General features: G+C 39.8%; 2 protein-coding genes across 4 annotated transcripts; both read right to left on the minus strand.

Annotated features, from left to right (window-relative positions):
* Positions 1-1,627: 1,627 nt before the first annotated feature.
* LOC131324507 (translocase of chloroplast 159, chloroplastic-like) lies at positions 1,628-6,478 on the minus strand. Its single transcript, XM_058356486.1, has 2 exons — positions 3,061-6,478; positions 1,628-2,579 (listed from the first exon to the last, which is right to left on the minus strand). Exons 1-2 carry the CDS (start codon positions 6,234-6,236, stop codon positions 1,808-1,810), a joined length of 3,948 nt encoding a protein of 1,315 aa, XP_058212469.1. The 5' UTR covers positions 6,237-6,478; the 3' UTR covers positions 1,628-1,807.
* A 2,230-nt stretch (positions 6,479-8,708) lies between these two features.
* Positions 8,709-13,595, minus strand: LOC131324508 (pentatricopeptide repeat-containing protein At3g06920). Of its 3 annotated transcripts, none has more exons than XM_058356487.1 (3): positions 13,451-13,595; positions 13,173-13,278; positions 8,709-11,692 (listed from the first exon to the last, which is right to left on the minus strand). In XM_058356487.1, the coding sequence occupies exons 2-3, from the start codon at positions 13,195-13,197 to the stop codon at positions 9,018-9,020; spliced, it is 2,700 nt and encodes an 899-aa protein (XP_058212470.1). In that variant the 5' UTR covers positions 13,198-13,278; positions 13,451-13,595; the 3' UTR covers positions 8,709-9,017. The 3 variants fall into 3 exon arrangements, with proteins under 3 accessions (XP_058212470.1, XP_058212472.1, XP_058212471.1); XM_058356489.1 differs by having other exon boundaries at positions 13,358-13,552; XM_058356488.1 differs by having other exon boundaries at positions 13,402-13,479.
* Between the last annotated feature and the right edge of the window lie 327 nt (positions 13,596-13,922).

A 13,922-nucleotide genomic window follows, 5' to 3' on the forward strand; every position in this document is an offset into this window, starting at 1 on the left:
AATGCTGGTTGACTTCCTTTGCTGACATGAGAACGTTCTGTTGCATAGGATATATGGGTCCCTGCCTCCTGGTAGTGCGAGGAATCCAGACACTTACATATTAAAGGATCAGGTATTGAGTATTCTTGAGCACTCTCTCTCTCTAAAGCTAGGTGCTCCGGTGGTTTGTGCGGTGGTGGTTGCTAGTTAGGGTTTTGTGGTTTGGTTTGGGTGGGCCGGTCCGGATTTGGGCGTTTGGGCTTAATTTGTTTTATTTGGGTGTTGGGTTGTGCTGTAATGTCTTATTTTGTTGTAGACCCAGGTAGACCTTTGGGTGTTTTGGGATATGCCCTTGTGGTATATTTTCCAACTCTTTGTTGGATCCCCTTTCCCTTTCCCCATGTTTTAATAAAATTTTATCTTTTGCCGATAAAAAAAAGTTAGGTGCTCAAGTCATTGTGTTTCATGATAGGAAACTCGATATCGTCAACGTTACTTGGATTTGATCTTGAACTTGGAGGTTCGACAAATATTCAAGACTCGAGCAAAGATTGTCTCATATATCCGAAGCTCGTTACAATCTTGATTTCTGGGAGGTAAGATGCTTCTCCAGTTGTTTGATGGCATCACGTTCTTCCTTCCTCAGAATGTATTCTTCTTTCTTTGGTTCATCATGAGATTTCATTCTGTTGAAGGTTGAAACACCAATGATGAACATGATTGCTGGGGGAGCGGCTGCCCGTCCTTTTGTGACCCACCACAATGACTTGAACATGCGGCTGTACATGCGGATTGCACCTGAACGATGATTGCTTCACCATTGGAGCGAGTTGGAAGAAGAAAGGAAATTGTGGATATATGAACTGAAAAACCTCGGGCTCTATTTCAGCGTATTGAACAGACAAAAAAAAAATATTGCAAGAAAGATTGAGAATCTATCAATCGACATCAGTGGCAAAACTACATTGGGTCGGCGAGCCAGCCGTTACCGCCCAAGTTTTTATTTTTGTTTCTCTAATACGAAGTAAAATACTTTGAACATGTTTTCTACTCATAATTAGTGTATTATATCAATTTTTAGGTCTTTTCATCATCTTATATGGTCTCTTTTCAACTTTGGTCTACTCCTATATTTTTTAAACTTTTCTAATTCCTTCGTTGAGACGAAAAATATGATGTAAAAATTTGATCCTGAATATAACAATTAAAAACAACCATCAAAAAACCTACGCAAAAAGCCCCTAAAAGGTTAGGCCAAAGAGGCCTATATGGTAATCGAACTCGTGAAAGTAAGCTAAAACTTGCATCGAGATCCTCTATGAGGATGTTGCCTGTGGGGTTGCCTGTGGGGATCGTGTGATTGTTTAATGAAACTTGATAGTAGTATTGGATAGAATTGGCACAACTTTTAAGGCACTCGGCAACTTGTAGGGGGGAAATGGGACCTTTTCTTTCAAACGATCATCTATCGAACTTATTTTGTTCCATTCAGTGGGCCCAAGAGAGACAAATGGCTAATAGTGTCATTTCTGGTTCACAGAACAGGAGATTTTAAAACAGGGTGTCGCTTATGCTAAGGAAGATAATCTTCATACTCTGAGAGAGAGAGAGATGAACTAAAAAGCACAAGAGAAAACTAGACAGACCATTACAAGAACCAAAAACCCATGACTCGTGAATTGACTCATTTCCTTCTCAACAATACAAAAGTAGAACAGAAAACTAAATCATTACAAGAACCAGGAACCCATGACTTGTATAAATTCTCATTTCCTTCTCTGTAGTGAGACAGAGAAGAAGGGCATCAGACAAAGTTAAGAAACATCACCTACTGGGTTACGTATTTCTCACCGAATCCCGGGAAAAAGTTCTGGAAAATGGCGTTAGCAACCGGAAGAATACCCAATAGCGCGATTTGAAGTTGGTCTGAGCTGCTTATACTAACAGATACTTGCCCATTTAATTTACTATTCAGTCCACCTCGAAAAACGACTTTAGAACTTCTTCCAATGGACAACTGCGACTGAAGACTTCCACCCCATATAACCTCCCCTCTCCATCTCATCAGAGAAAGGCTTGCCGTGGTTTGGTCCTGTCCGATAGGAAAATCCTTTTCCCTGAGTCGCAATTCGAAGCTTCCCCCACATGCTGTGTCCCCTTGAGACCTGATTATTCCAACACTTCCCACTAAAACCAACCGTTTTCCAATGGTGATTCGATCCTCAATTTTCACTCCAGTGGCAATGTTTTCACCCAAGAAAGTTACCGATACCCCAGCAGAAGTCTTATTTGTTTTCAAAATTTTCAACTTGGTTTGACCCTTGAGAATGTAAGCGAGCTGGTTTCCAAAATTTTGGATGTTGAGTCCTGCCATTGTCGATCCGCTCTCCCCATGCTTCATTGCGACAGAGGAATCCAAATGGATATTGAAATCTTTCTTGTCTTTTGTTATTTGGACCGCTATCGCAGATGGGAGACGACCGGCAATTGCGAGATTGCTTTCGAGGATGACGCCGTCGTATCCACAGTCGTGGTCCCACACATGTGAACCCATAACCTCCCTTGTAAGAAGTTGCGATGTGTGCTCCAGAAATCGGTACCTGCAGGAACGCAGCCAAGATTTTATCTCCAAAAGCAGTGAGCATGCACACAAACTAAAACAAATAGTGGAGACAATATTTACGTAGTTCAAAACCCATTTCGCATAAACAAGAACATTTTACAAGAACTGCATCAATAAAAAGAACAAGAAGCCAAAACAGAGCAACAAAACAATGGGCAAATGAGTTCGAGAGAGAGAGAGAGAGAGAGAGAGAGAGAGAGAGAGAGAGAGAGAGCTTCTTTTTAGGAAGCAAAGCTTCTGGGGATCTTAAAATCACTCACATTATATCTTTCAACAACAAATTTTGAAGGCATGTGGAATATACAAGCTAAATATAATCTTATTAGCGAATTCATGGTTCCGAGTACCGGTAGTGAACAAAGTGTTAGGGAGCGCAGTGGTGGGAGTGGTAGTTTAGGAACAACAAAGTGTAAATAATTTTTCTATAAAAAAAAAAAAAAAAACTAAAAAAGAAGTACCTGTAAGTATGATTTTCTCCGTCAAAAGAAGGTGGGAGTGTCATATCAGGTAAAGGAACTGCTACGGCTGATGGACTTCCACTCTCCTCATCACCAGATTCCTTCGCGTAACCATCGTAACTGGTTTGACCATCTTTGCCTCTATTCTTTTTCAACTCCCTTAACCTTTTCACGTCCTCTCTCAACTGCTTCTTTTGAAGATGCCTCACCCGGTAATCATACTCCTCAAAATAAGCTTCCTGATGCTCCTTGCTAAGCTTAGCAATCTGTTCTTTCTTCAGAGGCTTGAATGGTGGGAGTCGTAGATCATATTCATCTTCATCTTCATTGTCAGAAGCGGACAAATCACCCAACTCAGTATCCGAATCCACATTGTAACCACTTTGCTCATTAGGAAGTTTTGGATGGGCATTAGACTGCAATAAAGACGACAAGAAGTACGGCAGATGTAGGGATGGCACCCTGAAGCCAAAGAGCTTTCGATGATCAAAAAGGTCTTGAGTTTTCGCCACAGAATTTGCCTCAGTTAGAATCTTTATTGAGTAGCACAAAAGCAATAACTGCGGTCTCCAACTTTCTCCATTAGGGAGCACCATTAGACAAGATGGGTGGTTTTCAACAAGAGACACTGGACTCATAAGACTTGGACTCATCAAACGAAGATCGCCAACTGCTTGGCTAATCAACTGGTGAATAACGCGTGATCTTTGGGCAACAAATAAATCATAGGTTAAGGGCAACCCAGTGGGCCCATCAGGAGGGTTAGAGGCAGCATGGGTAAGAGTAATAATGGACTTGTCCCATATCGACGACCCAAGTAAGCTAGTAATTGACCTTAATAAAGGCAAATCATCGAGGTCTTTTGTCTGCGTGTCCAACCGATCAATGTATAGGACAACATCCGGGGGGAATTTCTTTGTTAATTTCCTTATGGACAACAAAATCTTCCGGTTAACCGTTTGTTCCATAAGAGAAGATCTCAAACCAGGAGTGTCAAATATTCTAAACCTAATTCCATCTATTGTTCCAACAATGTTATTTACAGAGGTCGTTCCTGGTTTGAACGAATCGACTAATGCTTTCTTTTCACCCAAAATGGAATTTATGGTTGCACTCTTTCCAACTCCAATTTTCCCAAGTACCAAAATATTCAAGGAGAAATCTAGGTCATTTTTACCTTCTGCCTCAAGCTGCATAGCCTTCCTCTTGGCCATTTCAAGGCTGAATAATTGACTTGTGGGCCTTCCCGCAGCAAGGACTAACCGGTATAAAACCTGTGAAGCTATGGAATCTTCATAAGACAGTCCTAGTCTGTGGACAAGCCTGAGAAATTTCACTCTTATTATTTGCATCTTGTCAATCTTCTTCTTTTCCTCTTCACTTAGGGTTGCCTCAGATTCAACCCCAGAACTAGCAGGGAGCTCTGAATTATCAGTAGGCTGCTCCAGAGAAATGACTCTCGAACCATTAGCAGTGGTGACTGTGAAATTGCCACCACCAGATCCACCACCTGCAGCTGCTTTCAAAAGAGCAGCCCATATGGTGGAATCAAACAATTCTTTTCCATCGTTTTCCTCGTTTGTGTCCACTTCAGCATCCGAGTCCACAGTAATTGCCCTTTCAGTCTTCTGTAGGAGATCCTGCAAATTCTCACCACGAGAAGTGGGGGTTAAATTTTGTCCAACATCACCTATAATTATCTTGGTTTTGTCTGAGGCTCCAATGACCAAACCTGGAAAATCCTCTAAATAATGTTGTGAATTTTCTGAATCGTGGGCTGCTTCATCTTCCACTTCTGCTTTTAATTCAAGTTCAGGGTCTAAATTAGAACCAAGAATCTGTGGATCTCTGTGCAGCCTATTTTCCATTACTTTGCCTTCGGAAGTTTGTATTGAAAGACCATTCCCATGACAATTTGCATCCTGAACTGAATGCGGTTTTGAAATTCTACTGCTGTCTGTATTGTGAATGCCATTTTCGGCAATTACACTGTCAACTGGTTCAACACTGCCGCAATCAACAAAATTATGCAATTGAACACCGGACTCAATTCTTTGTTCATTTATACCTTCCAATAGATCATGATTGCTATCATCAACAACTTTGTTTTCACTGTTTAGGCAATTCATATCAACTTCGGCCAAAGTTTCAACTTCACTACCATAAACCAAACCTGAATCATCTTCGTTAATTTCTGAATTTTCGTGGAGAACACCGTCTTTCTTTGCCACAAAAGACTCCACTTTTGCTTCTTCAGCATCATCAGGAACCTCATCTTCAATCGATTCAGATATAACAGAGCCATTATCAGCAACAGATTCCTTCACTCCAATGCACACTTCAACTTCAGCTTCCAACGCTGGCTCAAACTGAGACTCATCCTCTTCGTCTTCATCAACCCCAAGACCTTCAACTTTAATAGCACTATCAGTTCTCCCGATAGTATGAATACCCGGTACCCTAACTGCACCAGGAAACCCAAAATCATCCCCCTCCTCGGTACCCACAGAATCATCGTCGCTGTCCCTCGTCAACATAGCAATGGGGGCACCCACTTTCCCAACATCAACAACGGCCGGTTCATCAGAAAATTCATCCTCTTCTTCCATGGTGCTTGTTGCTAAGGTTTCTTCATCTGAATCTATCACAAGAGGCCTAGAAACAGTACAGTCCTCATCATGACCATTATCTTCCCTCCTTTCTCCATGTGGGTCACTAACAAAAGCCCTAGAAATTCCATAACCCTTAACAGAACCACTCTCTTCTCTGATTCCTCCATACGGGTTCGTCTCAAAAGGCCTAGAAAAGTCATAATCCTTAACAGAACCACTCTCTTCCTTGATTTCTCCATACGGGTTAGTCACAAAAGGCCTAGAAACACCATATTGCTCAACAACATGAGTCTCTTTGAGGGTTTCATCATCTGGGTCAGCGAAAAATGGCCTTTCCAACGCCGTTTCAAACTCATCCTCGCCACTAACAAACCCCTCAGACTCAAACCCACTGCTTTCACTGCTACTACTAGTGTTCTGGTTTTCATAGCCGTTAGTTGAAGCGGAATATTCAAAATCAGAATCAACAGTTAGGGGAGCTCTTATAGGAAAAGAAGAACCTGGTGGGGTGGAAAGAGAGACCTTTGCTGGTGGTGATGGGGAACCGCCGTGGTTTGAGGCCATGGACGTGAGAACTCTTGTTTCCTGTATATTTTCTTTTTGTTTTCTTTTGTGCAAGGAAAAGGGGGGAAAGGCAGGGAGAGTCTTGGGATATGATGGGCTAGGGTTTCTTTTTGGGTTTATCTATGGTGTTTGTTTTGTTCCGTTTGTTTCAAGTATTTTATGTGGCGGTGATGATTGGGTTGTGGACCTGTGGTGGGTGTGTAGAGAGAGAGAGAGAGACGGCGGGTAAAACAAGAAGGACCCAGATAGTGGATTACTGGATTTGAGGCTTATTAGGATAATATGCCCCCGAATTGAATTCAACAAATGCAATGTAGGGTTATTAGGAACTTGGCTTTGTTTGGATCCTGCCGAAAAGAAAGGAAAAGGTGGGAAAATAATTTACCCTTGTTTGGTTTGAGAGGAAATAAAAAGAAAATAACAAAATAAAAAAGAATTTTTCTTCCTACTTTCCTCTCCTTTTCTTTCTTTTTCTTTTTTCTAAGTTCCAAACAGGCCCTAACAAAAAAAAAAAAGGAAATTTAAAAAAAAATCTCTTTTATTAGTATTTGGTTTGGAGAGAAAGAGAGGAGAGAATTGAAAATTTCAATTCTGTGCATATTAAAAAATTTCTCCCATTTTATTTTCCTTTACTTTTTCTCATTTTCCTCAAGTTGCAAACACCGCGGCGAATGTCATTGCTCCAACTGATATCTAATAGAGAAATTGCTCCTTCAAACTAAAAACTTTTGGGGGAGAAAGTTTCAAAATATTACATAAATACTAAATTAAACTAATGACATCCATTCAAAACAAAGGACCCAGTGCCCCTGCTATGCTATGACTTGGGACACAGCAGGCTGTTATGTCGTCATTTCGGATCGTGTTCCGAGCTCGAAAATATAATCTAAACCATTCACTGTTTAGAGCTAGACGTGAATAACGACCTTGACAAAAATCAAGTCGATCAGGGCATTGGTAGCTTGAATTAAATGATCTTGCTACGTACTTTTGAAATCGGATTCGATGTTATTTTTGCTGAATAAAAAAATGTCATTTGTTTACTAATTAAAAATGTCCGATTGACTTCATCTTTGGGATTGTTGTTCACGTCTAATTCTAAAAGTGAACGGTTCGGATTATGTTTTTGAGTGTGAGGCGAGCCCGATCTCAAGGCACAACAAAGGCCCTTGAGTCCCCAAATAAACATGCATATTACTCTTCCCCTCATGAACACCACAATGGTATGTAGACTCTCTCGTAATCCTATGAAGAAAAATTGCATGAAACCACCTTCTCCACAATGAGATTGAACTATAATGTAAAGCATGGTCTGCCCAAAAGAATTCCGGTAGGAGTTCCTAGCACATGGATTAGCAATAGATCCTTAATTTGAATTGAACAGGACATTCCAAATTTGGATCGTCCATTGTTGTAGCCAATGATTCGGATTTGCTCAAGGCTTTCCCGAACCATCAATTATATCAAGGTATGATCTACATTTGGACTGTCCCATTCAATCTAAAACTTGGACATGTGAGAATCCGAACCTTATTTTTATTCTACCAGTAGTCATGCCTTAAGAGAACAGTATATTGTCATCCTCATCAACCCTTTACTTAACCAGCAGTTTAGAAAGTGGCCACAGAAAACTAACTTCAGTAGACAAGGGGGATGCAAAAATGTATCACATTAGGATTAGGGGAGGAACTCATTTGCCTAGTCTCCAAATCAAATATGGCATTCAAAAGAGGTGGAAAAAAGACCACACTCATATTGCAGTGATTCCTGTTCAAAGTTTATGCCCAACACAGAAATATCTCAAATAATTTAGGAAAAGAGGTTGAGAACTGTATTGCAGGCTTGCAGCAACATATATCAAATAGACACCGAAAAAGTGCAAAATGTTACTCTAGAGAAGAGTTTCTGAGACAGGTTATTCTGAAACTACATAGTATAAGTATACATATCCGAGGCAAGTCGTCGGTGCAACAAAATGCTACACTTCCTGCTTCAAAATAAACCAACGCCCACCAAACCACATATATGCAGGACATCACAGGCAAACAGCAACTCCTGGTAAAATACACGGGTACTTCTTCGAATTCTGCAACTCTGATGCCTACACCAGCAACTTGTGTTCAAGTGATATGACCATCTGGATGATCCAAACCAAAACGGAATAAAGTTTTCTATCAATATACAATCCAGTGTAGGGGGCAGAGACATTAACGGAAGGTAAAAGGAGGAGCATTTATGCATTTGAACCATATAACAAAGGCATCCGAGTTAGAAGAAAGTCTTCCCCGTCCCAATAAGACTTCCTCTTGATTAAGCCAAAACGGTATTGTGTCACTATGAATTCAGAATATTCAGAACTAAATGCCAGCGTCAGTAATTGACTTACAAACTGTTGACTCAATGACTTTATACTGTATCATCATCTAAAGGTTCGCCACTGAACAGATTAGGAAGTACCTCCACAACCGTTGATTTTCTAATGTGCAAACATCTAAGATTTATTACTGAACAGATTAGGAAGTACCTCCACATGGTGAAATCCATGTGTTTTATAAGTATTCACGAGATAAAGAATGCATATCGGCTCCTGCTCTCTATCACATAAATCAAAGGGTGCAAACCCCACTGTTTACAAGAATGCATGAGAATAAGGAACACATATCGACTGGTGCTCTCTATCATGTAAATTAATTCTCCAGCAAAATTGCATGGGCCTTGTGCGACTGAATCACCAAATAAGTATGGCGTAGCCAGTAATCAACATAAACGACAAGACTGATGTCATAAGGATCTTGAAGCATGCTGAGACTTCGCTGTTTCCCTCAACACAGCACCCACTATTGCCGCCTGCTCAAGACAGTCAGCCTTGTGCAAAGCATCCAGGAGAACTACACAAGTCTTGGTATAAATGTTACAACCTTTCAACCGAGTTTCCTCAAAAAGCGAGTACGCTTCTGTTGCCCTGTTAGAGATGCTCAACCCCTCAATCATAGTATTATAACAACCAGCATCAGGCATACCCCCATTTGCCTTGAACCTTTCAAAGAGTCCATTAGCCTCCAATATGTTTCCTGCTTTTGCAAGACCTGAAATCATGGTGGTGTAAGTGATCATATTGGGTTTAAACCCTTGTTTCTGCATCTCCTGCCAAAACACAAATGCCTTATTGAACTTTCGAACCCTACAAAGACCATTTATGAGAATGCTGTAAGTTATGGCATTAGGAGGGCATTTCAAGTCTTTCATGGAATTAAAGCAAACAAGGGCTTCATTAATTTCCTCTGCCTTTACTAATGCATCAAGCAAGCAATTCCATGTGTATACATTTGGCGTTAATCCCTTTTGCATTAACTCTTCCATTATCAGATATGCTTCATCAATTCTACCCACCTTGCCAAATCCATCAACGAGACTACTATACACAACTACATTCAATTCCACACCTTTAGATTTTGCTTCTTCAAAAAGCATATAAGCTTCATCAAGCCTGTCAATCTTAGCAAGCCCATCAATAACAGATCCATAAGTGACCACAGTAGGCGGGTGACCCTTAACCTTCATCTCCTCCAGCAGCTGGTAAGCTTTATTAACCTTACCTGATTTGCAAAACCCATCAATAACAGTGTTGTAAGCAAGGGTATCCAAAACACATCCTTGTTCCTTCATAAAGAAGAACAACTCATTAGTCTCACGTGCAAAGCCTGCTTTTATAAGGCCATGAATTAATATAGAATAGCTCCGCACATCTGGGGTGAACCCTTGAGCCTTAATTTCCTTAAATAAACTCCTGCCTTTCTCAGTTTCACCGGACTTGAAAACACAATCCATGTACGTATTAAGTAGAGTAAGGTCAGGAGAAACACCCATATGGACCATTTCTTTGTACACTTTGTGACCGTCATCTTTCCGACCACACTTGAAAAAATTCCGAATGAGGGATGTATAGACTATAGCATCCGGAACCCTACCAGAATCTAACATCTGTTCATAAAGCCTGTATGCATCATCTACTCTGCCATTTCTGCCCAAACCATCTATCAGAGAACAAAATGTAAATGCATTTGGGGTACAAACTTTGTGATCCATTCCTTCAAATAAAGAGCAAGCTTCGTCGATTTTTTGAGCCTTACATAGCCTATCAATCATTATATTCATGGTCAAAACGTTTGGAAATAAGCCAGCTTCTTTCATGGAATCCCGAATCTCCAAAGCAGATTGAAGTTTCCCTGCCTTGCAAAGCATGTCTATGAGAATATTATAGGTTGAAAGATTGGGAGTAGCATCTCTCTTCATTTCCTCAAATATCCTTAAACCCTCATCTACTGTCCCTTTCTTCCCAAGGCATGTGAGAATACAATTATAAGCAATCACACTAGGAATGCTACCCTTCAGCTTTTGTCTTTCAAGTAAGTCGTAAGCTTCTTGGAACTTTCCAGCGGAACCATATCCCATGATCATGGTGTTATAAGCATATGCACATGGCACTTTTCTGTTAAGTTCCATATGTTCAAATAGCTCCACAGCTTCATCCAGCCTATTAGCTTTGCAAAGAACTCCTATCATGCTTGTATATGTGACATCATCGGGCATAAGGCCATGCACTTTCATCTCATGAAAGAACTTCCAAGCCATATCCACCTTGCCCGCTTTGCCAAAGCAGTCTATACATACATTATATAGAACAATATCGGCATTTAAAGAGTTGCTTTTCAAATCGTCTAACAAAGAAAGAGCAGCATCAACGCGACCCTCCTTGGCAAATACACGAATAAGGGTGGTGAATAAATGCACATTTACTTCGTAGCCTAACTCTTGCATCTGATGAAAAAGAGTGAGCATGAGGTCAGGTTCGTGAACGGAAGATAAAGCACCGATTAGAGTTGTATAAGCTGAAAATGCAGGGCGAATTTTGAACTTTCTCATGGACTGTATGAGGTCAAATGCTTCTCGTAGCTTCTGAGACTTGACGCAACTCGCAACTAACTCAATACATGTATTAGGAGATGGGCCAAACCCAGCTAGGCTCATTTCTTCCAAAATCTGCTCCAAACAATCGTAGTTTTTGCTTCTCCCCATTAGCATGAGTAAAGAATTATATGCTTCTGGACAATGTGCCTGGTTGCTTTTTGTCTCCGCCCATCGAAAATATTTCAATGCTACATTAACATCCTTAAGCCTCTTTAAAACACCAATGACTAACTCTGTCTGAGGTTTTTCGTTGCACAGAGAGAGAGCATTTTCCATGGAAGGTCCCCAGGGACCACTCTCCAAGATCTGACACACACTACTGACCCCTCCTCTTACCGCATCCAATTTTGGCAAGTGTTCTGCATTATCCCCATCAACAGAGGAGACAGCTGTTGAATCGTGATCAGAAGGCCCATTCCAAGATGATGATAACTTTACACCAAATGCGAAAATGGAACAGCAGTTTGGAGAACAGTGGAAGATTATTCCTGTGGCACCAAATAAATAACCATTAGCAACTAAATCAAACTCCTAAAAACAGAATGCACCTCGAAATTGGAACATTTGGTTGCAGTTTTCAGTGTTCATTTTCTGGAAAAGAAACAATTTTTCTAAAAACATATGCCAAAACCTTTGTGCTCACTGCTCAGAAATGTGAAACGGTGAGTGTTCTTGTTTTCAAAATGAATTTTCGGAGAAGTGTTCTACGAGATCTGTTTTGGAAGATGCAACCAAGCAGAAGGGATGGAACTGGAAAGAAGAACTCCTTCGTAACACAATCTATTGAATGATTGTGACAACAAATTGTCTTAAGACAGTACGGGCATCTCCAGTCCTCCATCAAATCGCTCAGCAAATTCAAATCCAAGGATAAAGTGGTTAAAAACCAGCTCCAATCCTTCATCAAACTGGTATTAAATTCAGGGATAACCAAGTCCTTACTCAAATTAAAAATGGCTCGATTATAAGTATAGCCTGATGAAATGTCCAAAAGATTAAGGATTGGAGATGGCTTCTACAAAGATTTATACGGGGAAACAAAGAAAGAAGGGAGAAAGGGATTTCAGCGCCTACCCCGGCTCCATTAGCCCCTTCTGCTGGAAAATCAAATTCATTGAAAATTTGGATCATCCATAGATGTATACATCATGTACATCCTGGTTTTCCATTCTACACATTTGTATATAACAATAGAGAGTGAAGATATTCTACATCATGTGAACATTCCATCTACAAGTTATCTTTCAGTACAAAATGAGAGAAAAGGATTGGGGGTGCTTCACAATAGATCAAGCTTTTAACCAAGTTGTTCAATCAAAACAGACGAAAAAAGAACAAGAGAATAAGGATTGGAGCAAAAGCAAATAGATACGAATTTCACTCTACTTATCATTGAAGCGTAAAGAAAACGAAATTTAAGAATGTAAAAACATGATAGTAAAAAACCAGATTTAGCTTGGTTTCTAAATAGACTCTTCATCCTTCCAAGCTGCTAAATTTTCATTATTTCTCCGAATCCCATTTTCTTATCATTGAGTAGTCAAGGGAACTAGGGATTTTTTTTTTCTTTTGATAACTCAGGTGTCCGGGCCAGTTTACGCGCACCTCGACTAATCCTGGGCCCAATTCCACCACCACTTGCGGAGAGCCCAATTAAAGTCAGAGCAAAACGGAACTAGGGATGTTGCAGATAACCTACGAAAAGAAAACCCATTTCAACTACTGAACTGCACAATCACAGCAGCTAATCCGTCTACAAGATTAAGATTGGAGATGGCTTTCTTTCATGGAATTTGATTTTTAGACTAGCTTGGAACTTTGTAAAAATACTTGATGAAAGAAAACAACTCGGGTGCTTCATAGTAAACCAAGCTTTTAACCAATTTTTACCCTCAAATCAGATAATAAAAATTAAAAAGAAAATAAATTTAAGGGAATAAAAAACATGATGGAAAACACCCAATTCACCTTGGCTTCTAAAGAGGGTCTTCATACTTCCAAGCTGCTTAATTTCCCTTTATTCTCCAAATCCTATCTCAGTGACATTGAGTAGTCAATGGAAATTGCAGATAACCTACAAAAAAGGAAAACCCATTTCAACTGCTAACCGATACAAACACAGCATTTGATCTGTATGCGATAACAGAAAAGACCTCTAACAAAAATCCCAATTCAAGCTTCTATGATGCATATGTACGCGTGCAAATATACAAGAAGCAATGGAATTCTTGAGAAATTTGACGAACCAGGGCGTTCTCGGGAGGCAAAACTGTTGAGATTGAATTGAGATAAGAGAGAAAGATTTTGAGTAGGGTTTATCAGATAGGGGGAGAAGACGGAGACTGAGGTTGTATAGAACTTCCGTCATGTCCTTGGTGACCAAAGCATAATCAAAATTATCTCTCTTTTTTTTTTCCTCGATTTCCTTTATTATTTACTTAAACTAAAACTTACCGTATTAATTTTGTAAGTATTCAATTTAGGAGTATTTTTATGTGATTTTTTTAAGTCTTTTGTTGAAATATTTGACTTCTCCATTCATTTTAATGAAAATATTGAAAAAATAAAAAAAAAACATACTGGTTGCATTTCGAAATGAATGATAGAAAACCACGTTAGTTGAAATTGAAACAACAAGAATAAATACAAGGCAATCGATTTTGACACGCCACTTTTTTTTATAAAATGCACTTCAATATTTGTATTTTAGTATTTAAA

The sequence above is a fragment of the Rhododendron vialii genome, chromosome 4a (genome assembly GCF_030253575.1).
Source record: "Rhododendron vialii isolate Sample 1 chromosome 4a, ASM3025357v1".
Taxonomy (NCBI): domain Eukaryota; kingdom Viridiplantae; phylum Streptophyta; class Magnoliopsida; order Ericales; family Ericaceae; genus Rhododendron; species Rhododendron vialii.

Excerpts from the sequence above, each read along its gene's own strand:
- LOC131324507 (XM_058356486.1), bottom strand. The coding sequence starts at position 6,236 with ATGGCCTCAAACCACGGCGGTTCCCCATCACCACCAGCAAAGGTCTCT. Across the intron at positions 2,580-3,060 it reads GGAGAAAATCATACTTACAG|GTACCGATTTCTGGAGCACA; the intron begins GTACTTCTTTTT and ends GCGTTCCTGCAG.
- LOC131324508 (XM_058356487.1), bottom strand. The coding sequence starts at position 13,197 with ATGAAGACCCTCTTTAGAAGCCAAG. Across the intron at positions 11,693-13,172 it reads GACCCTCTTTAGAAGCCAAG|GAATAATCTTCCACTGTTCT; the intron begins GTGAATTGGGTG and ends TTGGTGCCACAG.